We start from the raw sequence: 26,825 nt of genomic DNA, 5'->3' as shown, positions 1-26,825 counted from the left end.
GCCTTCTGTATGCCCAATGGGACGCCGGGGTGCCTCAGCTGAAGGGCCCCTTAGATTTCCCAACACAAAGTTCTATTGAGGCTCAAAATAAGTTCAACAAAGTTCTTTATTTGGGCTTAAATCTTCAAACAAATGAATTAAACACTTTATAACATTGGAAAATGACACCTCAGGTAAAATTGAATTCCTTTGACGTAAAGCAGGAAAACTCTGCTTTGTGACGAAGTAATGTGACAGCTGGAAAGACCTGGGTCTTTCAGAAGACCCGGGTCTTTCCAGCTGCGGGCGCTGTGTGGATTAGGCCTGGGGGTCGCATTATGTGACTTCCAGTGCCATCCACACAGCTGACTCTGATTTCTTGGGCTCTTGGGGCCCAACAAACCCAAGACACCCACGCCGACCCCTCCCTCCAGAAAAACCTTTTAAAAAGAAAATAACTTTCCTAGCCACCATTCCCTCTTCTCTGGAACTCTCCTGGTGCGTAGTAATCACGCACCAGGAGAAGGGAAGGAGGAGGAAAATTGCACCTGTTCCCCCTTCTCCATTTCTACACACCAGGAGAACTCTGGAAAAGGGGGAATGCTGGTTGTGTAAGTTATTTTCTTTTAATAGCTTTTCTGGGTTTTTTTGTTTTATGTCCGGGTGCCTTGCCAGAAAGTCCAGCATGGTATCTGGACACCCCCCTCCCCTGAGAAAAGCGTGGATGTTGCGGAGGAGGTTTGTGGGCTTCAACCCAGGCCCAACTGAGTTAAAGGAACCCAACTGCACCCAGGTTGAAGTCCTTCGTGGAACCCCCCAATGATAATAATGAAATGTATGCAAACACAACATATCTCAAGAAAACTGTTAATTTATATTTTTCAAATATATGATTCATGGCTTATTTCACATATATTCAGAGGTTGGGTTGTTGTAGGTTTATCAGGCTATATGGCCATGTTCTGGAACAGGGGTCCTCAGACTTTTTAAATAGAGGGCCAGGTCACAGTCCCTCAAAATGTGTGGGCCTGCTTTTGACTGATGAGATAGGATTGTTGTTGTTGGATTGTTGTTGTTGTTGTTGTTGTTGTGTGCTTTCAAGTTGTTTCAGACTTAGGATGACCCTGAGCAAGGGCCGGGTAAATGACCTTGGAGGGCCGTATCCGGCCCCCGGGCCTTAGTTTGAGGATCCCTGTTCTAGAAGCATTCTCTCCTGGTGTTTGCCTGCATCACAACCTCTGAAGATGCCTGCCATACAGGCATGTAGCCGGGGGGGGGGGGGGGCTTGAGGGGCTTCAGCCCCCCCAAAGAAATTCTCATGGTGGTTCGTGAAAAGGCCTTACTGGTGCATTATTTAAACTGTTATGTTTATTCATATCATGATCTGATCACCATACTCAATATATCCCATATGCATGGGGGTATTGGGGTAATGATACAAAAGGTTTGCTAGGGTAGACCCTCTTTCTCTCAGGCTCAGCCCCCTCAAAACTCAGCCCCCCCCCCGAAACCCCCCTGAAAAAACTCAGCCCCCCCCCCCCCCCCGAATCGAAATCCTGGCTACAGGCCTGCTGCCAAAGATCCAGGCAAAACTTCAGGAGAGAATGCTTCTAGAACATGGCCATATAGCCCGAAAAACCTACAACAACCCAGTGATTGTGGCCATGAAAGCTTTCAACAATATATTGATTTAGAGGTTTCTCATTATGTTTGTGATGCACCCACACATTGTAGCTGACACGCCAATGGTGGCAATACATGGTTGGTAAGCTCTGCTTTAGTGGTTGGATTGTTGAACTCCAATTTATAATGGGTCTAATTCCATTATGAGTATAATATAAGTACCCCCAAATCTTGAGTGAATTCAGAAATTGTATTAATTTATTTGACAGAGCTGTCAAGGTGGTAAAACTCCCTTGCGTTTGTGATACTTACAACTGAACTCTCAGCACAACAGTCAGCAGCGCAAATACTAATCCAGCAAGTAATCCCAAATCCAGTCCAAGGATAATGGATGCTATACAGGTGAAAACCCAGATCATCTGGAAAATTGTTAACAAAAAAAGAGAGAGAAGCTGATGGTGCACCTTGCAGAACATGGCCCTGTTTTCACTGAAATGATAAACTGATGTCTGACATGTTTTGCTTTGCTAGTGGGAATCAATAGAGATTGTTTTATTATTATGATCATTATGGTATTTTATGTGTGACTTGACAAAGCAGAACTCTTTTTGCCTTATTTATTTAACACATTTATATTCCGCGCTTCTCACCCCGAAGGGGACTCAGGGTGGAGCACAGCATATATACAGCAAACATTAAATGCACACATTCATATACACATACATTGGGGGTGCATCTCTATTGCTTGGATCTTCAGTGGTCAATAAACCTAGCCTTGTAGGTGCTTGCTCAGTACAACACTCCCCTCTCCCCCCCCCCCCCCCAGCACCACCAGTTACTTGAGGTCTCAATTATTTATTAATTGAAATGAAAGGCAGGTGATAGGGCTGATCTTAATTCAAAATATCACCAACATTACACAGATTTATTGGAAAAAAATTAAGGACTCACAGCATCCGCTTTACTTTGCCTCCACAATCGGGGGACGTCACCTATTTGCATGAACATCCCTTTCAAGTTGGCAATGACCACAGCTGCCAATACAGACTGTAAACAGAGAAAGAAGCATTAACTGCATTGTTCCAAGAAAATAACTGCAAAGGAAGCACATTGGTATATCACGTTGTATAACAAGATGTAGAAGTAGAAGTAGTAGTAGTAGTAGTAGTAGAAGAAGTACCAGTAGTAGTAGTAGTAGTAGTAGGTATCACAAGCCTGAAAAGGTTACGGAAAATGAACATGCGAAACTACTCTGGGACATCCGAATTCAGACAGACAGCATTTTGGAGCACAATACTCCTGACCTCATGATCATGTTAAAAAACAAAGTATGTACTGTCGATGTTGAAATCCCAGGTGACAGCAGGACTGAAGGGAAACAACTGGAAAAGCTGACACAATATGAGGATTTAAAGATTGATGTTCTGTCGCACACTGGGCTTGATATAAATTGCTTTTAAAACAGGACATGTAACTTTAGCCCAGCGGGAAGCCAGGGGGCCCAAAGAGAAATTCGTAAGGATTTTCACCATAAACAGTCTTTAGAGTGTTTGTGAAATATAACAAAGTCTTTTATTGGTGAACAATCAACAGAGACTTCCTTTGTCTTCAAAAGGTTAAACAAATGCTTCCAGGCCTTTGTGCAACTGGTGGCTTCTAACTGTTACTTTTACTCTAAAGGAAAATCCCTTTCCAAACTTCTCCCAGGCTGACTGTGAACCTAAACCTAACTGATGTGGGCACCACTACTGGGTTGAACTGCGTCTCAAAGCACCAAATGGACCTACCAGTAGGCCTGTAGTCACTTCAGCTGGAGTTCTTAGATATTCAAAGCTGCTTTTCCCGCCGAAATTCCTCAGAGCTTTAGGGCTGTTTCCCTGGGAATCTTTGGGAATCCTTTTGTTTTTAAGACTGTTCTCCCCCTGGAAGTCTTAAGGGTTGAAGCCTTTGTACAGGAGAAGTCTGTATACGTTCTGTACATTGACTTTCCTTGCTGAGACTGACTGAAAATGGCTCCCTTCCCTTCTCAATTGTCCTGAACAGGGGGCGGAACCAAACTTAACGATGATGGACAGGGGGCCTGCCCTATAACTGCAAACTTTAACAGGAAGCCACCCTTCTGCAGAATCCCAAGCCTTGGGCTGCAAGCAAACACTTAATACAAGGCAAATAAAGTGGGAGCTTCTGGTACAGCTGTACCAGTACAATCGAACTGCAAAGACTCTGGCACAAGCCAGTAAAGGTGGCCCCAGTGGTGATCGGCACACTGAGTACAGTGCCTAAAGGCCTTGGCCTGCACCTAAACATAATCAGCGCTGACAAAACTACCATCTGCCAGCTGCAAAAGGCCACCTTACTGGGATCTGCATGCATCATTCGCTGATACATCACACAGTCCTAAACACTTGGGAAGTGTCCAATGTGTGATCCAATTCAACAATCAGCAGAGTGTCTGCTGTGGACACATCTTATTGTGTTTCAAATAATAATAATAATAATAATAATAATAATAATAATAATAATTTGTGCCTGCCTCTCCTCATGGCTCGAGGCACGTTACAGCATAATTAAAACACATAAACATTGTAAAATTCTGTAAACACACATATTAAAATGTATTTCTATAAAAATACATATTAAAATATATAGAACAGAGATTAAACACCAGATACAACTTTAAAATTCATGCTTCAAACTGTAAGAGAGGAAGAGAGCCAAGAAGAGAAAATAGTTTTTACTTTATAAATGGCAGATCTAAACATGCAACCACAAAGATGTTTAATAATTATGACAACAACAACAATAATAATACCTTTTGCAAAGGTTCCAGCAATTTTCCTAAAGCAACGATTGCAATAAGTACAATTGCAGCTGAGATTATTCCAGCAACCTGAATGGGAGAGGTGTTGGATAATACAGAAAATTAGTTTAAAACTTTTACTGCAGATTGCTGCTTTTAAAAATAACGCAAGGACAATCTCATAAACAATAATTATAATACTCAAGTGGCACAGTGGTAATAAAAACATGTGGATATTTGAATTGGACCTTTTTTGATTTATGTGCTTTTTAATTCTATTTGAAAACACAACAAAGATGGAAACCTTGGGAAGTCCTCCGTATTTTTGGTGCTGGTAAAGAAAACACCCTGTTTCATGTATCCTTATAAGAATTAAGGAAAATTACTACAAAACAATATGGAGGTGGTATCTAACTCCCATTAAATTAAATCAGATTGATAAAAAAAATACTCAAATCAGTGCTGGAGAGGCTGTCAGGAAATAGGGACTTACCTTCATATGTGGTGGTCATGTAAAATTATACAAAAATTTTGGGAAAGTGTATTTAAAGAAAAAAGTGCAATAATAAAAACAGAGATTGAGATTACACCAAAATTAGCATTATTATACATGATACTATCATTCCCTTACAAGAGGAGAAAGAATTGATTTCTAATTTGATAACAGCAGCTAAATTGTTAATAGCAAAAAACTGGAAAGAAAAAAAAAGAAATTCAATTGGAAGAATTGTATAGGGAAATATGGAATATAGCGATGAATGATAAGTTAACTTGTAATATTAAAATTAAAAAGGGAATATGGAAACAAATGGGGAAAATTTATTGAGTATGTGTTTAATGAGGGAAAGTGAATAAAAGGTGCGTGATAGAGTTATATGTACTATAAGTTGTAATGGAAATTTAAAAATAATAAGAAATATGATTAAAGACGTTTTTGATGTTTTAAAAAAACCAAGGTTGTCCTGTCTTCCCTAGTTTATTTGCCATGGCAATCGAACCTTCAGCTAATTTAATTAGAAAGGAAAAAAGAATAAAAGGATTTAAATTAGGCAAGGAAGAAATCAAAGTTAATTTATACGCAGATGATGGCATGATACTATTAGTGAAACCTGGAGAATCCATAAGGGAAGTAGTAAATATTTTTTTTAAAATTGAAACATCAGGTCTTGTAATCTTGTAACAAATCTTGAAAAATCAGAGATTAGACACCAAAAAAGAGTTTAAAAAATCCAAACAATCCTCGGGATAAGATTTGGGGAAAATAAATCTACCATATATACTCGTATATATACCGTATAAGCTAACCCAAATATAAGCCAAGGCACCTAATTTTACCACAAAAAACTGGGAAAATGTATTGACTCAAGTATAAGCCGAGAGTGATAAATGCAGCAGCTACTAGTAAATTTCAAAATAAAAATAGATACCAATAAAATTATATTAATTTAGGCATTAGTAGGTTAAATGTTTTTGAATATTTACATAAAACTGTAATTCAAAATAATAATAATAATTATTATTATTATTAACTTTATTTGTACCCCGCGAGCATCTCCCGGAGGACTCGATGCGGCTTACACAGGCCGAAGCCATAAACACAATACAATAGAAAACATAACAAACAATAAACAAGCAAATTAAAAAGCAAAAACAAATCAAATCAAAATTAGCAATACAACAGTAACTATACATAAGACTGTCCAACTCTGATTAAACCATTATTCTAATGTAAATGTAAATATTCTTCTTCAATGTAAATATGCTTACATGTCCTCCAATAAAAATAAATAGAGTAAAATAATAATAATAATAATAATAATAATAATAGAGTAAAATAATAAATGTAATAATAACAACAATAATAAAATAATAAATGTAATAATAATAATAATAACAACAACAAAGTAAAATAATAAGTAACATTGACTCGAGTATAAGCCAGGGGAGACTTTTTCAGCCTAAAAAAAGGACTGAAAAACTAGGCTTATACTCAAGTATATACAGTAAATACTTGGCAGTGTAGACTCATATAATCCAATTCAAAGTAGATAATCTGGATTTTATATGACAGTGTAGACGGGGACTTAGTGGCCATTAAAATGTCCCAGGCCCCTTCTACACTGCCATATAATCCAGATTATGAAAGCAGACAATCCACATTATCTGCTTTAAACTGGAGTATATGAGTATTCACTGCTATATAATCCACTTCAAAGCAGATAATCTGGATTTTATATGACAGTGTAGATGGGGACTTAGTGCAGGCCCGTAGCCAGGATTTCGTTTCGGGGGGGGGGGGGGGCTGAATTTTTTTCAGGGGGGGGGTTCGGGGGGGCTGAGTTTGGGGGGGGGCTGAGTCTGAGTGAAAGAGGGTCTAGCCTAGCAAACCTTTTGTATCATTACCCCAATACCCCCATGCATATGGGATATATTGAGTATGGTGATCAGATCATGATATGAATAAACATAACAGTTTAAATAATGCACCAGTAAGGCCTTTTCGCGAACCATCATGAGAATTTCGGGGGGGGCTGAAGCCCCCCGAGCCCCCCCCGCCCCCCGGCTACATGCCTGACTTAGTGGTTATTAAAATGTCCCAGGCCCCTTCTACACTGCCATATAATCCATATTTTGAAAGCAGACAATCCACATTATCCGCTTTAAACTGGATTATATGAGTCTTCACTGCCATATAATCCAGTTCAAAGCAGATAATCTGGATTTTATATGACAGTGTAGATGGGGACTTAGTGGCTATTAAAATGTCCCAGGCCCCATATTTTGAAAGCAGACAATCCACATTATCTGCTTTAAACTGGATTATATGAGTATTCACTGCCATATAATCCAGTTAAAGGAGATAATCTGGATTTTATATGGTGGTGTAGAAGGGGCCCAGCATCTCTCTCCTCCTTCCACTTTTATCTTTGTCTTCAGTTTATTTCAGTGCTCACATAGTTTGTACTGAATTGATTCAGCAAACGGGATTCAATAGGAGGAAGCAGAGTCCTGTTCTTTCAAAGCCAAAGTATCTAAATTTCAGGTTCAGTCTACTTAGAACAGTAGTTTTGTGCATTCTCCCTCATTAGGAACATTTGTCTCTTATCGCTTGGTCACATCCTTTTCATTACACTCTGATGTAGCAGGACCAGATGTGTCCCAGCTTTCACCTATGAAATGTTAGAGGGCATGGAGTAGATCCAGTGAATCAATAGGAACCTGCCAAGTCGAGGCATATCTAAATTCCATTGACTGAACAGCTTTGTTCTAGTTTGGATAAATAATTGATTTGAGGTCTCACTTTCACATCACTCCCTCAACATCGCTCGATTCAATATCAAGGCATATAGGTTCTTGCAGACACAGAAATACTGTGAGTGATCTTTTAATATTAATTGGCAGCTAAACGAGTTACCTGGGTTTTTCCACCAGTGCTTTCCTGGACTGCTGTGCGAGACAGAGCAGTGGTTGCAGCGAAACATGAAAAAGCTCCAGAAAAAATATTACAGATCCCAAAGGCAATAAACTCCTAGAAGATTAGAAAACCAAATGATTAAAGATTTTCTTCTTTTCTTTGCAGCGTCACTCATTCATTGCTTCTTCTTTAAGCAGCATCGGTTTATTTTAATTGTCTTTCCATCATCACAATCATAAACAACAGTAGTTAGAAATTTGTGCAGTTCCATTGTGTGCTTAATCTACACTGTAGAATTAATGCAGTTTGATACCACTTTAGCTACCATAACTCAATGCTGTGGAATCTTGAGATTAAAACGATTACTCCCTTTATTTATTTATCTTGTCAGGCAACCGAACAGTTGTATTACAATGTATTGTCGAAGGATTTCATGGCTGGAATCACTGGGTTGTTGTAGGTTTTTCAGGGCTATATGGCCATGTTCTAGAGCCATTTTCCTACTTCCAACAGAACTCACTACCTCTGAGGATGCTCTCCATAGATGCAGGCAAAACGTCAGGAGAAAATGCCTCTAGAACATGGCCATATAGCCCAGAAAAACCTACAACACAGTTGTATTACATTTTTTAACAGAACAAACAAACAAACATACATACAAAAACACAGAGTTTGTAAGCTTGGTAGTTGATTAGATGTCCTTTGACCAGTATCTGGCCACTTGGAGGGCTTCTGGTGTTGCCGCAAGAAGGTCCTCCATTGTGCATGTGGCAGGGCTCAGGTTGCATTGCAGCAGGTGGTCTGTGGTTTGCTCTTCTCCACACTCGCATGGCGTGGATTCCACTTTGTAGCCCCATTTCTGAAGGTTGGCTCTGCATCTCGTGGTGCCAGAGTGCAGTCTGTTCAGCGCCTTCCAAGTCGCCTAGCTTTCTGTGTGCCCGGGGGGAGTCTCTCATTTGGTATCAGCCATTGATTGAGGTTCTGGGTTTGAGCCTGCCACTTTTGGACTCTCGCTTGCTGCGGTGTTCCAGCAAGGGTCTCTGTAGATCTTAGAAAACTATTTCTTGATTTAATTTGTTGACGTGCTGGCTGATACCCAAACAGGGGATGAGCTGGAGATGTCACTGCCTTGGTCCTTTCACTACTGGCTGCTACTTCCTGGCGGATGTCAGGTGGTGCAATACCGGCTAGACAGTGTAGTTTCTCCAGTGGTGTAGGGTGCAGACACCCTGTGGTAATGCGGCACGTCTCATTAAGAGCCACATCCACTGTTTTAGCGTGGTGAGATGTGTTCCAAACTGGGCATGCATACTCAGCAGCAGAGTAGCATAGCGCAAGGGCAGATGTCTTCACTGTATCTGGTTGTAATCCCCAGGTTGTGCCAGTCAGCTTTCGTATGATATTGTTTCTAGCGCCCACTTTTTGCTTGATGTTCAGGCAGTGCTTCTTGTAGGTAAGAGCATGGTCAAGAGTGATTCCCAGTTATCTGGATGTGCTGCAATGCTCCAGTGGGATTCTTTCCCAGGTAATCCTCAGAGCTCGGGATGCTTGTCTGTTCTTGAGATGAAAAGCACATGTCTGTGTTTTAGATGGATTAGGGATCAGCTGGTTTTCCCTGTAATAGGCAGTAAGGGCACCTAGAGCTTCAGAGAGCTTCTGTTCAACCATCTCAAAGCTCCCTGCTTGAGCAGTAATGGCACGATCATCAGCATAGATGAAGCACTCTGTCCCTTCTGACAGTGGCTGGTCATTTGAGTAAATGTTGGACATTGATGGAGCAAGCACACTCCCCTGAGACAGACCATTCTTCTGTTTCCGCCATCTGCTTCTCTGGCCCTTGAACTCAACAAAAAAGCTCCTGTTTTGTAGTAGGTTTCCTATGAGGCGGATGAGATGGTAGTCCTTTGTGATATTATACATTTTTTCTCAGGAGGAGGCAGTGGTTTACGGTGTCGTAAGCTGCTGGCAGGTCTATGAAGACAGCTCCTGTGATCTGCTGCCTTTCAAAGCCATCTTCTATGTGCTGAGTCAGATTCAGCACTTGCGATGTGCAGCTTTTGCCTTTCCTGAAGCTAGCTTGCTGTGGAATCAGACAGGGGTCTATGTTTTCCATAATTCTATGCAAAATAAGTCTCTCCAGAACTTTGTAAAGATGGCATAACAGGGAGATTGGTCTATAGCTTTTTGGATCATTATGGTCTTTGCCTGGTTTCAAGACTCTTGCTTTCCTCCAGATTTTGGGGATCTGATAGGATGCAGTACAGTTGTCCATCAGCTCCAGCAGCCAGCACCTTGCTTTTGGACCAAAGTTCAGATTACTCCCTTGATTTTACAGCATGGCAATTGAGCTATGGCAATTAAGGTGGTGACAAACTATACCAATTCTATGATGTAGATGCAACCTAACTGACATCCTTCACAATAAGCCCACCATTACATTGCCATTATTATGAAAGGTAGCAAGATTTGGTGGGTAGGAAATAAAATATACACATCTAATAAATTTCTTTTTAGAAAATTGTATTGAGGGTACAGTTGCATGTAGCAGCACCTATCAATTTTGGCTTGTTGTATTCAGTCTCTTTTCTTACATTTTAGGTTATAAACGAACAAACTTGGATTGATTTTAATTCCAAAATATGCAATCTTTTGTTTCCTTGTTAACCTTGCACTATTTAAATTTGGGATTTTTTAATATTAAATTTATGTTTAATATTATAATGTAATACAATATAATAAAATGATAGTATAATTATATATATTTATATTACATATATTATTACTAATAATATTACAATATAATGGTATAGTACAATTTAGTAATGTATAATACTGATATTGTACTATGCTAATAATATAATATATATATTGTGTGTGTGTATGTATATCTCTCTTGTAAGCCACTCTGAGTCCCCTTCGGAGTAAAAAGGGCAGCATATCAATGTTGTGAATAAATAAATAAATAAATAAATGTGTGATACAAGAAATCCCCAAGTTACAAATATCTGTGTTTATGTGTTGAGAGCTGCAACGTGTGTTTGAACGTGGGTGTGGCATTTCAGATGACTAATTAATGTGGGACTATGACTTAAGAGAATAGTCTGCTTGAGTGTTCTTCACCACCTGGTGATGAATGCTGGCGTAATTAAAAATCCCATCCACATTGATTTTCCCTGTTCCTTTTCTGTTGCCTATAGTAACCAATCAGAGCTCTGCTTCCATTTCTTTTATTGCTGTGGTAAAATGATGGCACTGCAATTGGTTGATTTTTCTTATGCTGCTGACGTGTAAGAAAAGCTGTGCTGTGATTGGTTTTTATTTCTTCTTCTGCTGTGGTTTAATGAAAGCAGAACTGCAATTGGTTGTTTTTTTCTTAAACTGCTGAGGTAAAAGGACAGCTGCGCTGCGATTGGTTGCTAGAGCTCAATTTTCATTTTTTTGTACTGTTTAGGTATATTGAAAGCTAGATTGGGTTTGATTACTATGGGCTACATGGATTTTCTTTTGGACAACTTTCATAAGAGTGAGTGCTAAGATCTTTTCTGTGGCCTCTTTGTCTACTTCACATTTGCTAGTTTTACTGTAAAAACATGCACATATTTGAACACAATGTTGTGTCATGATTTCATTTTACTATTAAAACACGCACGTATTGGATAGCAATGTTGTGTTAAAATTTCAAGTCAATCGGCCGTCTACTTTTTGAGTTTTGCGTGCACAAACATACACAGGCTGATATTTTATAAATAAAGATGTATGTGTATGTGTTTGTGTGTATTGTTCATAAGTTTGGAATTGCTTGTACAATGCATACTCCCTGCAACAGTTACCAATAATGCAAATATGGAGAATGGGATTCATTGAAATAGAGTCATGCAATATATTTCCATAACTTGTATTTATAAAATGATGGGTGAGGGCTCAATACAGGTCTATTTACTAGGCCTGGGCAATCCATGGTTCTAAATGGTTCTAAAGTACTTACAAAACTAAAGTTCTGGTGGTGAAAATTTCAGAACTCTAACAAAACTTTCAAAATGTAATCATTATTTCATTACTGGTAATTTTCTATAATAGAACCAATTAGGAACTGCCATTTATAATGAAATTTTGAGGGTTTTGTTAGAGTTCTGAAATTCTAAAGTGGTGAAAATTTCAGAACTCTAACAAAACTTTCAAAATTTAATTATTATTTCATTATTGGTGATTTTTTAATGATAGAGCCAATTAGGAACTGCCATTTATAATGAAATTTTGAGAGTTTTGTTAGAGTTCTGAAATTCTAGAGTGGTGAAAATTTCAGAACTCTAACAAAACTTTCAAAGTTTAATTATTATTTCATTATTGGTGTTTTTTTATGATAGAACCAATTAGGAACTGCCATTTATAATGAAATTTTGAGAGTTTTGTTAGAGTTCTGAAATTTTCACCACCAGAACTTTAGTTTTGTAAGTACTTTAGAACCATTTAGAACCATGGATTGACCAGGCCTACTATTTACTATTGTTATTGACAGCACACAACAATTGTACCCACGTCGAGTTGTGCTCTTACGTTGAAATTGTTTAATATTTAGTATTGACTATGTGAACTTCTTCTTGTCTAAGTGGATGGATTATATGCATTTATAATTACAGTAATATAATCTGTCTCTATCTCCATAGATATAATGTGCCATTTACACTGTAATAGTTTGGAAAACGTTTAGCCACACATACCTGATTTCCATCAATGGCATAGTCATATTTGGTCGCATACACTTTACCTACGGACACAGCTATTGCATAAGCCACAATAGCGATGGAAAAGGATGATGCTATTATATCTCCAAACATGCTGACAGCTGGATTTATAGGAGGCAGAAATCTTTAAAATAAATATAAGAAGAACATGAAATTACTTATGTATCTATGTCTTCAATAAATACTATAGATATTAGCATTCTCAACAAGTTAATATTATTATATTCTTTTAGGGCATGCTGGAGTTGTGGTTCAACATAATATCTATTAAAGCTTCAACAGAGAGGGGAGATGAAGTTAATTTTCAAGACAATAGCTGCATCATGTCTTATGATGGGAATCAAATAATGCAGGCATCCATCTAGAGCTGAAATAGTTAATTTCTTTCAGTTGCTTTCAGCAAATACAATCTTCTACGGGATGGAAAAGCCAAACATAATACATTTTTGTTTGTAGGTTATAAATGTCATTTCGTAATTGTTCTATCATAAAAAATGGGGAAACATTATAAAACATCCTGCAACATATTTTGCTGAAGTTTTTCAATGAATATCTCCTAGGTTGCTTCCAGACAGGCCTCAAAATGCGGGACCTTTCAGACTTTTACCTGAGGCATCCAAACAATGCCTCTGGTAAAAGCGAATTAATTCGAGACAAAGCTGGTAAACCTTGCTTTGTCCCAAATTAAATAGATACCTGGTAACACCTGGATCTTTGGTAAGATCTGGGCCTTACCAGGTGTGGGCCCAGTTTGGTGCAGGTTTAAGACATGTCTGGAAGCACCCAGACATGAATCTTAGCCAATTCAACATACCGTATATACTCGAGTATTAGCCGACCCGAATATAAGCCAAAGTACCTAATTTTATCACAAAAAAACTAGGAAAACGTATTGACTCGAGTATAAGCCGAGAGTTGGAAATGCATCCACTATGGGTCAATTTCAAAATAAAAATAGATACCAATAAAATTACATTAATTGAGGCATCAATAGGCTAAATGTTTCTGAATATTTATATAAAACACAGGTTCGCAATTTGGGAGTGATCCTAGACTCATCGCTGAGCCTGGAACCCCAGGTCTCAGCGGTGGCTGGGAGAGCTTTTGCACAATTAAAACTTGTGCGCCAGCTGCACCCGTACCTTGGGAAGTCAGATCTGGCCACGGTGGTCCACGCTCTTGTTACATCCTGAATAGATTACTGCAATGCGCTCTACGTGGGGTTGCCTTTGAAAACTGTTCGGAGACTTCAATTAGTCCAACGGGCAGTGGCTAGATTACTCACCGGAGCGTCAGAGAGGGACATACCACCCTCCTGCTATGTTAGCTCCACTGGCTGCCGATCCAGTTCTGAGCACAATTCAAAGTGCTGGTTTTGACCTACAAAACCCTTTATGGCTCCAGCCCAGCGTACCTGTCCGAACGTATCTCCTTCTACATTCCACCTCGGAGTTTAAGATCTTCTGGGGAGGCCCTGCTCTCGGCCCCACCTGTATCACAAGTGAGGCTGCTGGGGACGAGGGACAGGGCCTTCTCGGTGGTGGCCCCTCACCTGTGGAATGCACTCCCCGGGGAAATTAAGTCATCAACATCCCTCTGCTCTTTTAGAAGGAAGTTAAAAACCTGGATGTGTGACCAGGCCTTCGGGTAAACTGGCAGATGGACAAAGACAATGACGACCAGAGTAGGAAAGGAGAATGACAATGCTAGATGAATTATGGATTTATGAATTGGCGAACATTGACCACAAGATGATTTTATTGCTGCTATTGTATTGTTTTTGATTGTTTTAACTAATCATAACTGTTAACGCTATATTGTAATTTGTACATTGTATTTTGTGAATTGTTGGGCATCGAATTGTGCCTTTTGTAAGCCGCCCTGAGTCCCCCCTAGGGGGTTGAGAAGGGCGGGGTAGAAGCACCCCAAATAAATAAATAAATAATAAAACTGTAATTTAAGATAAGGCTGTCCAACTCTTATTAAACCATTATTCTAACCTCCTTCAATGTAAATGTACTTATTATTAAAATAATAAATATAATAAAAATAATAGAGTAAAATAATGAAAATGCAATAAAAACAGTAATAATAGAGTAAATAATAAATGTAGTAATAATAGGGTAAAATACTGTAAATGTAATAATAATAATAATAATAATAATAAATAGATTAAAATAATAAATGTAATAATAATAATAATAATGGGATAAAATACTGTAAATGTAATAATAATAATAATAATAATAAATATATTAAAATAATAAATTTAATAATAATAGGGTAAAATACTGTAAATGTAATAATAATAGAGCAAAATAATAAATGTAATAAAATAATACTAATAACAGAGTAAAAGAATATATAACCTTGACTTGAGTATAAGCCGAGGGGATCTTTTTCTGCCTAAAAAGAGGCTGAAAAACTAGGCTTATATTTGAGTATATACAGTAGTTTGTGTCAGCTACAAAAACAATATTTCTGGAGCATAACAACTACTTTCAAAGCAAGGGCTGCACAAATATACAGGAAATAACATTTTCAAACCGGGAACAGTTTTTTCTTCTTCAAATTTTGTAAGTATACATCTCAGATTTTCTGAAACAAGCTGGCCCATGCTTGGGATGTTGTAGAGACCTTCCATCCCGCTGCTGTTAGGATTGCTTTGGGAACCATGAATGTGAACTTAAACTGTGGCTTCACTCATCCACTGGTTTTAATTATGAACAGACACATATCCGTCAACACTTACCCACTAGGAATATGTTTAACAATGCCCGCATTGTATTTTTTCTCCAGGTCAGCTCCATACGAAATGCCAGTGGCTACTATAGTCTGGAATAAAAACAATTAACAGTACAGATACAGAAGACAGGCATTGTCCTTCTCCCTTGAGTTTCTTTAAAATGGTTGTCTTACCACAATCACTTCTATAGGAATCGGGACAGGGATCTTGTGTTTGAATTTATCATTTATTTCTTTCACCACCATACAGATGATAATAGTCAGCAGGCCAGCAATAAGGTCAGCAATGTTGGTCATTGCAATATTTTGAAATATTTCTATCAGGGTCTAAAAGAAAGAATGAAAGAAAGAACGGAAAATTATCTTTTCAAAGACACAGACATAATTATTGCTCAAGATAACATCGGACAATAATCTTAGTCCATTTATTGGGTTTTTGTTGAAGTTACAGAGATCCGACTAGTGCAATTTGGAGCCTGCCATTTTCTTTCCTACAACAACTCCACTCATTCCCAACCAACACTGGTCAGAATTTGGGGATAATATGTATTGTATATGCATTTTTGCCCAGAAAACAATATTTTATATACAAAAAATATTACTGTGCAGAAAATGCCATATGTAATAGTCATGATTCTGTCACTGATATTGAAAACAGTGGGTTGTTGTAGGTTTTTTCGGGCTATATGGCCATGTTCTAGAAGCATTCTCCCCTGACGTTTCGCCTGCATCTATGGCAAGCATCCTCAGAGGTTGTAAGGTCAGTGATTCCGGCCATGAAAGCCTTTGACAAGATATTGAAAACAGTTTACACATTAAACACTACTGAATGAGTCATTTACTCCATGGTTCCTCTGTTCCCCAACTGATCGACATTATCAATGTTAGGTTCTTGTGGGTTTTTTCGGGCTATATGGCCATGTTCTAGAGGCATTTTCTCCTGACGTTTCGCCTGCATCTATGGCAAGCATCCTTAGAGGTAGTGAGGACCTCACTACCTCTGAGGATGCTTGCCATAGATGCAGGCGAAACGTCAGGAGAAAATGCCTCTAGAACATGGCCATATAGCCTGAAAAAACCCACAAGAACCTATTGATTCCAGCCATGAAAGCCTTTGACAATATATTATCAATGTTGACAATGCCTAATCAGCTATATAGTCTCCAGTTGCTATACATTACAATCCATGTACTATGTAGTTAGAGAATAATTAGTATTCAGATTTTTCTCATCTAAATATGATTTTATGAATTGCACAGTAAAGGAAAGACCACATTTCCTCCCATTATCTCCTATATAGGTAAAGGTAAAGGTTTTCCCCTGACATTAAGTCTAGTCGTGTCCAAATCTGGAGGTTGGTGCTGATCTCCATTTCTAAGCTGAAGAGTTCTGGCCCAAGTTACCTATCCGACCGCATCTCCACCTATGAACCTACCAGGCCCTGCTCTTGATCCCGCCTGCATCACAGGCGCGGCTGGCGGGGACAAGAGACAGGGCCTTCTCGGTGGTGGCCCCTCAGCTGTGGAACGCCCTTCCCACGGACATCAGATTGGCCCCCTCATTGATGGTATTCCGGAGAAGAGTGAAGACTTGGTTATTCGAACAGGCGTTTGAATAAAAAGTGCAATGAATTTCAGGAAATGGAACTACGACTGACGAGTTGGATCATGATTCTAGTTATGAGACGCCAATTGATTGACTTCTATTATTGTTAATTGCTTAACATGCTTTTGTGTTAACTGTTTTTAAGTACCTGTTGATACCGCATTGAATTTTTGCCTTGATTGTTTGCCTTGTTTTTGCTTGATTGTTGTTGTAAACCGCCATGAGTCGCCTTAGGGCTGAGAATGGCGGTATACAAGTGAAGTAAATAAATAAATAAATAAATAAGAGCCGGCGTTGTCCGTAGACACCTCCAAGGTCATGTGGCCAACATGACTGCATGGAGCACCGTTACCTTTCCGCCTCATCTACTCACATTTGCATGTTTTCGAACTGCTAGGTTGGCAGAAGCTGGGACTGACAGCGTAAGCTCACGCCAATCTTTCCTATATGATATTGTTGATTTAGATCAGGGGTCCTCAAACTTTTTAAATAGAGGGCCAGGTCACAGTTCCTCAAACTGTTGGAGGGCCGGATTATAATTTGAAAAAAAACACACGAATATTTCCTATGCACACTGTAGTGCAAAAAATACTTAAAAACAATACAATAATTAAAATGAAGATTTTTTTTTACAAATATAATATTAGTATTTCAATGGGAAGTGTGGGCCTGCTTTCGGCTGATGAGATAGGATTGTTGTTGTTGTTGTGTGCTTTCAGGTCGTTTCAGACTTAGGTTGACCCTGAGCGAGGGCCGGGTAAATGACCTTGGTGGGCCATATCCAGCCCCCGGGCCTTAGTTTGAGGACCCCTGATTTAGATGGTAGAATGAAGACTAAATGATTAAGGGTGTATCTACACTGTAGAATTAAGACAATCTGACACCACTTGACTCAATGCTATAGAATCATGGAAGTTGTATTTTTACAAGTGCTTTTGCGTAGTCTGCCAAAAAGCCCTTTCACACAGCCATATAACCCAGAATATCAAGGCAGATAATCCACAATATCTGCTCTGAATTGGGTTATCTGAGTCCACACTGCCATATAATCCAGTTTATACAATTGTGTGGAAGGGATCATAGAGTGCTGGTGCCTCATTGGACCAGAAACCCATACATTCTACTGTGTAGATGCATTCTGTACACAACAGAACTCAATTTAGGGAAGCATACTTACATATATTATAGAAAGAACTCCATTGTAATTTGCCGTTGGAACATTTAAGACAATTTTCAGTTGTGAGACTAACACTTGAAAAGCAGCTGCAGTTGTAAAACCTCCAACCAGCGGGTCAGCAAGATACCTCACAATGAAACCAATTTGGAATACACCAAACAGCAGCTGGGGAAAAAAGAAGACGCTCCAAGTCATTTCAGCACATGATTTTAATAATCCGGGACTGAGATGTTCAACCACACAGTTATGTCAAATAATGTTTTTCATGGGCTCGCACACACACATACACTGCATTGTGTATGGCGAAGCCACGGCATCCATTTTAGGAAAGGGAGACAGGGAGACACCATCTTAGGTTAGGTTTGCCTTAAGGGAGTGTGTTCTAGTCTTGGAGGGAAAGTTAGAAGGCTAGGATTGGTTAGGAAGATGGGAGGCGGAGCCTAAGGGTTCTAAAAGAAAAAAAGTGTCTTTTAAACTGAGGTCTGAGGTCCCAGTTGGCGAGTTGGTTTTTGGAAAGGGTAGAGAGAAGAAGTGTGGGTGTTAGCGAGAGCAGTTTGGGTTTAGAAGTAGTAGTTTGGGTCAGTCTTTTGTGTAGTATTCAGAACAGTTATTGAGGAAATAGCTGGAATACTGTTTTGTGGAGCAGAACCCCATTAGTGGTCTGTTCATTTCCTAAGGAAGTCTAGTTCAGGGTTTTTGGCTAGATTCCAAAGGGGGATTTTTGGGAGTTACTTTCAGAGATTCATTTCCTGAAGTAATTTTCTGTTTCGAAACTTTGAAGACTTGTAACCCAGACGTTTTTAAGATCTTTACTCAAACGCAACCACAAGCTTTTTATGCCAGTATTTTACTGAAACCATTAAGCATTTGTACCTGAATATTTCAAGTCTGTTCAATAAACGTTCTTGTTATTTTTATCAACTTATACCAGCCTCAGTGTGAATACCTTTGTGGCCAAAGCATTATTCCAGTCAGCTTTCAGCAGCCTCTAAGAAAACTATAGTGACACAGAGTGTGTTACTGAACAACCTCTCAAGAATACCCCAGCCTGTTTATTATTAATATGGTGGTAGCGGAAATATTTTGAAGAATTATTTTAAGTCTCTCAGTTCTAGTGGTTCCCAGTTCCTAACTTTTAAATAGACAGTTATTTCAGCAACTATACTCCCTCTATATTTTTGGTGAGCTAGTCAATAGTGGTAGTGTCATCGTTATAATTTGGCTGAGCAGCGTTGGGATTATTTTATATATATTTTCCCATATATAAATTAAATTAAAAATTTTCTCTATTACTTGCTGTCGTGAGGATGCTTGCCACAGATGCAGGTGAAACGTCAGGAGAGAATGCTTCTAGAACATGGCCATACGGCCGAAAAGCCTACAATAACCCAGTGATTCTGGTCACGAAAGCCTTCAAAAATACTTTAAATCTCCTTTAGTTTTAGCTGAGCAAAAACATTTCATGGATTGCTACAATGCTGCTTTATTTCAATTGTGATATGGTTTTCTCAGTTATGTAATGAATCATACAAATAACATTTTGAGGCAATTTTAAGTGGTTGCATTACCTGGATTATGCCCACCAAAAAGCTGACAGTACTGGAAATCAGTACCCTCTGTGCATCTCTGGCGTCAGTGTCTATGAGTGTTTTATTCAGTCCGGTCAAGTTGCTGCTAAGCACACGGAAATTTTCATCAGGCGCCATGCTTAATACTACGGATCCCACCATTAAACTGACCACAGGAAAAGGCCCTGTTGAGAGAAATGATACATTTAAAATGCACACTGCACTGTGGGTTGGATCAACATTTAGATGCATGTAAGGGTCCTCCTACACAGCCATATAACACAGAATATCAAGGCAGATAATCCACAGCCATAGATGGTACCTGTTATTGTTGTGCGCTGCTATAGCACCGCACCTAATGTCCCGGGCCCTCTAGAAATTTTGAGCTTGCACTAGCTTTGGCCCGGCCTTTTAAATTGCCTTGAACAGGCTGAATTATTTTTAAATATATATGTGCTACTGTGACTTTTTATGCCTATACTAGCTGTCCCCTGTCACGCATTGCTGTGGCCCAGTCTGGTGATCTGGAAATAAAGCTCCATCTGTGTTCCTAGTTGGGCATATGGAGTATTTGTGCCAAGTTTGGTTCAGATCCATCATTGTTTGAGTCCACAGTACTCTCTGGATGTAGGTGTACTACAACTCCCAAACTCAAGGTCAATGCCCACCAAACCCTTCTAGTATTTTCTATTGGACACAGAAGTCCTGTGTGCCACGTTTGGTTCAATTCCATCATTGGTGGAGTTCGGAAAGCCCTTTGATTATAGGTGAATTATAAATCCCAGCAACTACAACTCCCAAATGTCAAGGTCTATTTCCCCCAAGCTCCTTCTGTGTTCATATTTGGGCATATGGAGTATTGGAGAAAATAGATCTTGACATTTGGGAGTTGTAGTTGCTGGGATTTATAGTTCACCTACAATCAAAGAGCATTCTGAAGTCCATAAACGGTGGAATTGAACCAAACTTGGCACACAGCACTCCCATGACCAACAGAAAACACCTGGAGAGGTTTGGTGGGCATTGATCTTGAGTTTTGGAGTTGTAGTTCACCAGAATCCAGAGAGCACTGTAGACTCAAACAATGATGGATCTGGACCAAACTTGGCACAAATACTCAATCGGCCCAAATGTGAACACTGGTGGGGTTTGGAGAAAATAGATCTTGACATTTGGGAGTTGTAGTTGTTGAGATTTATAGTATACCTACAATCAAAGAGCATTCTGAAGTCCATCAGCAGTGGAATTGAGCCAAACTTGTCACACAGCACTCCCATGACCAACAGAAAATACTGGAAGGGTTTGGTGTGTATTGACCTTGAGTTTTGGAGTTGTAGTTCATCTGGATCCAGAGAGCACTGTGGACTCAAGCAATGATGGATCTGGACCAAGCTTGGCAGAAATACTCAATATGCTCAAATGTGAACATTGGTGGGGTTTGGAGAATATAGATCTTGACATTTGGGAGTTGTAGTTGCTGGGATTTATAGTTCACTATAATCAAAGTGCATTCTGAACTCCACCCATGATAGAATTGAGCCAAACTTCCCCCAGGCTCCTTCTGTGTTCATATTTGGGCATATGGAGTATTGGAGAAAATAGATCTTGACATTTGGCAGTTGTAGTTGCTGGGATTTATAGTTCACCTACAATCAAAGTGCATTCTGAACTCTACCCATGATAGAATTGGGCCAAACTTCCCATGCAGAACTCCTCTGTCTTTAGGGACTTGCTGGTGCGAACTTCCCTCCAGCCTCGCACACTCTCCCTTGCCTGCACATGCGCACCATCCTCTCCCCACTTGGAGTCTCAGAAACAGCCCTCCCCTTGGCTGAGAGGCCAGCCAATCAAAGCAGAGGAGTGCTTGTGGTGGGAGGATTTGTCATCTATTTCCAAAAAGAAAGAGAAGGACCGGCGGGGAGATCTTCAGCCTTCTCTGCCAAAGGGATTCCTAAGACCATCAGAAATATATGTTTTCTGATGGTCTTTGGCGACCCCTCTGAAACCCCCTCGTGATCCCCTAGGGGTCCCGACCCCCAGGTTGAGAAATACTGCATTAGCGCAATCTGGACCCCCAGACATTACTATCTTGGAAAAATCATTTTTTTAAAAAACTACTGATATTTGTTAAAATGTGCAATGCATAGTTACCAACTGAGATGTGTCGAGATGTTCCCAGGAAAAAATACGGCAAGATGGGGAAAAAAGCGGAGTACAGGCCATAACCAATTGGCACCCCAACGAGTAATGCGTACGCCAAGCCTATGATGTAGAAAATCAAAATGTTCATTAGTCTCATAATGGTATTCTGAAAGCTGACATTCATGATTAAAAGTACACTTTGCTTTCTCCATGGGGATAGTCCACATTTGTATTTCACGTCTGAGGTTCCTTTGCATATACAAATCTGAGAAGTTAGATTTTCAGCATGATTTGATTAATTCATAATCAGAATTGACTGAAATGTTTGGGATTGAAGTAAATCTGGGTAGCAAGAACCAAGATGCTTTTGAGTACTGAGCTACAAGTGTGTGTGTCTACACTGTTGATTGAATGCACTTTGATACCACTTTAACTGCCATTGCTCAGTGCTATGGAATTGTAGGAGTTGTACTTTGGTGAGGCTCCAGCACTCTTTGGAAGAGAAGGCTGAAGACCTTGTAAAACTACAACTTCCCTGATTTCATAGCATTGAGCCAGGGCAGTGACAAACAGAATTCATTCTTCAGTGCAGATCCAGCCGAGGACTTTGAACAATAGGGCTCAAACTCCTGCTTGTAATACAATATAATATATTGTATATACATATAATATCTATAATATTATAATGTAATGCAATATAATACTAATAATAATATGATATTATAATTATATATGTATATTACATGTAATATTACTAATAATATTACAATATAATGGTATAGTACAATATAGTAATATTTAATACTGATATTGTACTATGCTAATAATATAATATATTGTACGTATGTATGTGTATGCGTGTGTGCGTGTATATATATCCTAGCCGTCCCCTGCCACGCGTTGCTGTGGCCCAGTCTGTATATATGTGTTTTGGTCGTGTATATATCTGTGTATATGTGTGTACATATCTGTGTATATATGTGTGTTTGCATATATATATATATGTGTGTGTGTGTGTATGTGTGTACATATGTTTGTATATATTTGTGTATTTGTGTGTTTATATGTGTACATGCATATTGTGTATATTTATGTATATATGTGTGTTTGCTTATATATATGTGTGTGTGTGTATGTTTGTGTTTATATGTGTGTTTGTGTGTGTGTATATATATGTGTGTGTGTGTATGTTTGTGTTTATATGTGTGTTTGTGTGTGTATATATATATGTGTGTGTATATATATTTGTGTATTTGTGTGTTTATATGTGTACATTCATATTGTGTATATATGTGTGTGCTTGTCTATATACATATTTGTGTGTATATATGTATGTATGTGGATATGTATATGTGTGTGCATGTGTATATGTATATATGTATGTGTATGTATGTGTGTATTTGTGTGTGTTTGTATATATATATATATATATATATATATATATATATATATAAATAAGTGTGTGCATGTGCATATGTATATGAGTGTATGTGTGTATATATATATATATATGGTGTATTTTTTGGGTTTTTAAGTCTGTTCTGCTGGGGTTTTGTGTGTGTGTGTGTGTTTATGGGTGATGGACACTCGTTGGACTGTTAGGTGTGTTGTGTCCAAATTTCGTGTCAATTCGTCCAGTGGTTTTTGAGTTATGTTAATCCCACAAACATTATATATATATGTGTGTGTGTGTGTGTGTGTCTGTCTGTCTGTGTGTTCATAGGAGGCCTTGTATGTATGTATGTATGTGTGTATGTATATGTATATGTATATGTATATGTATATATAGTGTGTGTGTGTGTGTGTGTGTGTGTGTATATATATATGCGCTCTTAGTCCCCTTCGGGGTGAGAAGGGTGGCATATAAATGTCGTAAATAAATACATAAATAAATAGGCTATAGATACCTAGTCACACTCTCTCAGTCTCAAAGGAAGGCAATGGCAAGGCCTCCTCTGAACAAATCTCATCAAGAATACCCTTTGATAGGTTCACTTTCGAGTGCACGTAAGTAAAATAAAATGCATGAAAGTACACAAGAACAGAAAATCTGTGTATAGCCAGAGAAGCACCCAAGTACTAGTCAAACAGCTATATTAGTAAAAGTAATGAACATTTTTGTGGCACTTCAAAAATGATCAGTTTATTTGGCACAACCTATTGCGTATTTTGACCAGGTCCCTTCTACACTGCCATATAGAATCCAGATTATCTGCTTTGAACTGTGTAGACTCATATAATCCAGTTCAAATCAGATAATGTGGATTATTTGATTTGATAATTAGCATTATAAGGCAGTATTGGAGGGATCTCAGTTAGTATTTATTCATCTGGTGTTCATAAAAACCTATCTTGAATCAAAGTTGTCAATCTCCAATATGGCATAAGATTTTTTGAAGTTTTGCCATAGTAAAAAAACAAACAAATACAGATCTACTTTCTTAAATATATTGATGAAAAATTGTACATTGCTTATATGATGACGGTGAATATAACTGGAAAACATCATTCGTACATGTGGACAAACACCAGAATCAAGACAGTAAATAAAGAACACCACTCAAAAACAGAGGAATTCCAGAAAGCAAACAACCAAGTGCCAGTTAACACCTCCCAAACAAAGGGTGCCCCCAGGCAGTAACAGCCAGGCTTTGAAACTGCAAGGCTACTCAGTGCTAATCAAGCTGGCTAATTCCAACATTTACACTTTCTTCAAACAGACAAGAGTTATTTCTTCCACATGTAAATAATAATAATAATAATAATAATAATAATAATACCTTATTATTATTATTATTATTATTATTATTATTACATACATGTGGAATAAATTTCATGGTGGAACAAAGAATTCTTGGTATTATTATTATTATTATTAATAATAATAATAACAAAACGTCAAACTACTCTGGGACTTCCGAATTCAGACTGACAGAGTTTTGGAGCACAATACTCCTGACCTCACAATTGTGTTAAAAAACAAACTATGGATTGTCGATGTTGCAATCCCAGGTAACACTAGGATTAAAGAGAAACAAGTGGAAAAGCTGACACGATATGAGGATTTAAAGATCGAACTGCAAAGACTCTGGAACAAGTCAGTCAAGGTGGTCCCAGTGGTGATTGGCACACTGGGTGCAGTGCCTAAAGACCTTGGCCTGCACTTAAACACAATCAGCGCTGGTTTGGAAAATACAAAGTACCTGACAGGAAACCAGAAAACCAGTTTGCATTGAATGGAGAATTTAAAGACAGGGACTTTGCCATTGATGTTATCAAAAGCACACATGAATTTTGGAAGGCGCCAGTAACTTAAAAAACAGATGGGGTCTGTTACTGGGATCTGCACTCATTATTCGCCGATACATCACACAGTCCTAGACACTTGGAAAGTGTCTGACATGTGTCCAACATCAAACTGCAAAGACAGGCACTAGTAAAGGTGGTCCCAGTGGTGATCGGCACACTGGGTGCAGTGCCTAAAGACCCTGGCCTGTACTTAAACACAATCAGCACTGACAAAATTACCATCTGCCAGCTGCAAAAGGCCACCTTACTGGGATCTGCACGCATTATTCGCTGATACATCATACAGTCCTAGACATTTGGGAAGTGTCCGACAGCCAGCAGAGTGATCTTGTTTGCTGTGGACTCATCTTGTTGTGTTTCTAATAATAATAATAATAATAATAATAATAATAATAATAATAATTATTATTATTATTATTATTATTATAGGCCTCCCAATCTCCACAAGGGGGCTCACCCCACTTGCCTAATTTCCAACAGACCTCTGAACAAACCTCTGAGGTTGCCTGCCATAGATGCAGGTGAAACGTCAGGAAAGAATGCTACTAGAACATAGCCATACAGCAATCCAGTGATTCCAGCCATGTAAGCCTTTGACAACACATAGTTTGTACAGCCAATGTACAACATCATTTCTTTCCTCTGTGAGACTAGATCAATGGGGAGAAAAAGAACTATGTTTGGATCTCACTTACCCTGTAAAGTAGCCACAAGTCCTGTACTGATCCCAGAAATCACATCGCTGAGGAGCCATTCTTTAACCCGGTACTTGGGCAGCCACTCCAGAATAGGTAATAAAGTCTTGGTTATCTGGATGGCTTTCTTTTTTGAACAGCTGCCAAGGACAAAATGTGACATTGTGAGTGTTACACTGCGAAACCCTCCCATTGCCCTGCCATGGGCCACCCCCACTTGTTGCAGGACAAGACTTTCCCTTCTGCCCCAAAGCCGATGCATGCCAGTCATTCACCTGCAGGTTTTCTGGACTCGTTCCCGGAGTGTTTTGGGCACCACCAGCCTTCTCTCATACTCCTCTTGGAAGTTCACCTCGTTGTAGATGGGCCGGGCCACAACATAGCGGCCGAGCTCTGGGAGGGCCCCGTCGGGCCCCCCACCTGCTGCCATGCTGCTGCCCTGCCTAGGAAGGAAAAACAATGGGAAAAAGTCACATTTGCAAATCACACAGCCTCCAAAAGGCAGCCAACCATCAAGGACAGAACACCCCCTGAGTTTCACTCGCACCTGGAAAACCCAGAATTTGGCCAATGGCAATGGCATCAGGTGCCAACTCCTTCCCACCACATCAACCTTGCTACTGGGACTGTCTCTCCTTAAAATATATATTTCACAACATTTTGACAGTCCAAACCAGATATTACATTATGTAACATGTTTTTTGTCCCTAGAATCATAGAATCATAGAGCTGGAAGAGACCTCATGGGCCATCCAGTCCAACTCCCAGGAAAATTGCACTCAAAGCACCAGCCTCTGTTTCAAAGTATCCAAAGAAGGAGCCTCTACCACACTCCTGGGCAGAGAGTTCCACTGCTGAACAGCTCTCACAGTCAGGAAGTTCTTCCTAATGTTCAGATGGAATCTCCTTTCTTGTAGTTTGAAGAAAGGAGATTCCATCTGAACGTTAGGAAGAACTTGGATTATGAATGTCCTTGGATTATGAATGCCATTTCCTAATTGGATCTATCATAAAAACATAGACAA

The 26,825-nt window shown here is 39.1% G+C and overlaps 1 protein-coding gene across 1 annotated transcript in view; it reads right to left on the bottom strand.

Annotated features, from left to right (window-relative positions):
• Positions 1-26,230, bottom strand: part of SLC26A4 (solute carrier family 26 member 4) — a 38,186-nt gene extending 11,956 nt beyond the window's left edge. Inside the window, exons 1-12 of the mRNA XM_060778382.2 lie at positions 26,076-26,230; positions 25,801-25,940; positions 21,806-21,916; positions 19,655-19,839; positions 18,087-18,251; positions 15,479-15,631; positions 15,312-15,394; positions 12,536-12,683; positions 7,818-7,931; positions 4,415-4,492; positions 2,554-2,649; positions 1,915-2,021 (exon numbers count right to left, since the gene is read on the bottom strand). Of these exons, the coding sequence (XP_060634365.2) occupies positions 1,915-2,021; positions 2,554-2,649; positions 4,415-4,492; positions 7,818-7,931; positions 12,536-12,683; positions 15,312-15,394; positions 15,479-15,631; positions 18,087-18,251; positions 19,655-19,839; positions 21,806-21,916; positions 25,801-25,940; positions 26,076-26,230 (1,535 nt within the window). The remainder of the gene's footprint in view (positions 1-1,914; positions 2,022-2,553; positions 2,650-4,414; positions 4,493-7,817; positions 7,932-12,535; positions 12,684-15,311; positions 15,395-15,478; positions 15,632-18,086; positions 18,252-19,654; positions 19,840-21,805; positions 21,917-25,800; positions 25,941-26,075) is intronic.
• Positions 26,231-26,825: the final 595 nt, after the last annotated feature.

This window comes from Anolis sagrei, chromosome 5 (assembly GCF_037176765.1).
Source record: "Anolis sagrei isolate rAnoSag1 chromosome 5, rAnoSag1.mat, whole genome shotgun sequence".
Classification (NCBI taxonomy): Eukaryota; Metazoa; Chordata; class Lepidosauria; order Squamata; family Dactyloidae; genus Anolis; species Anolis sagrei.
Note: the sequence above shows the minus strand (reverse complement) of the source record. Positions and strands in the feature narration are given on the sequence as shown.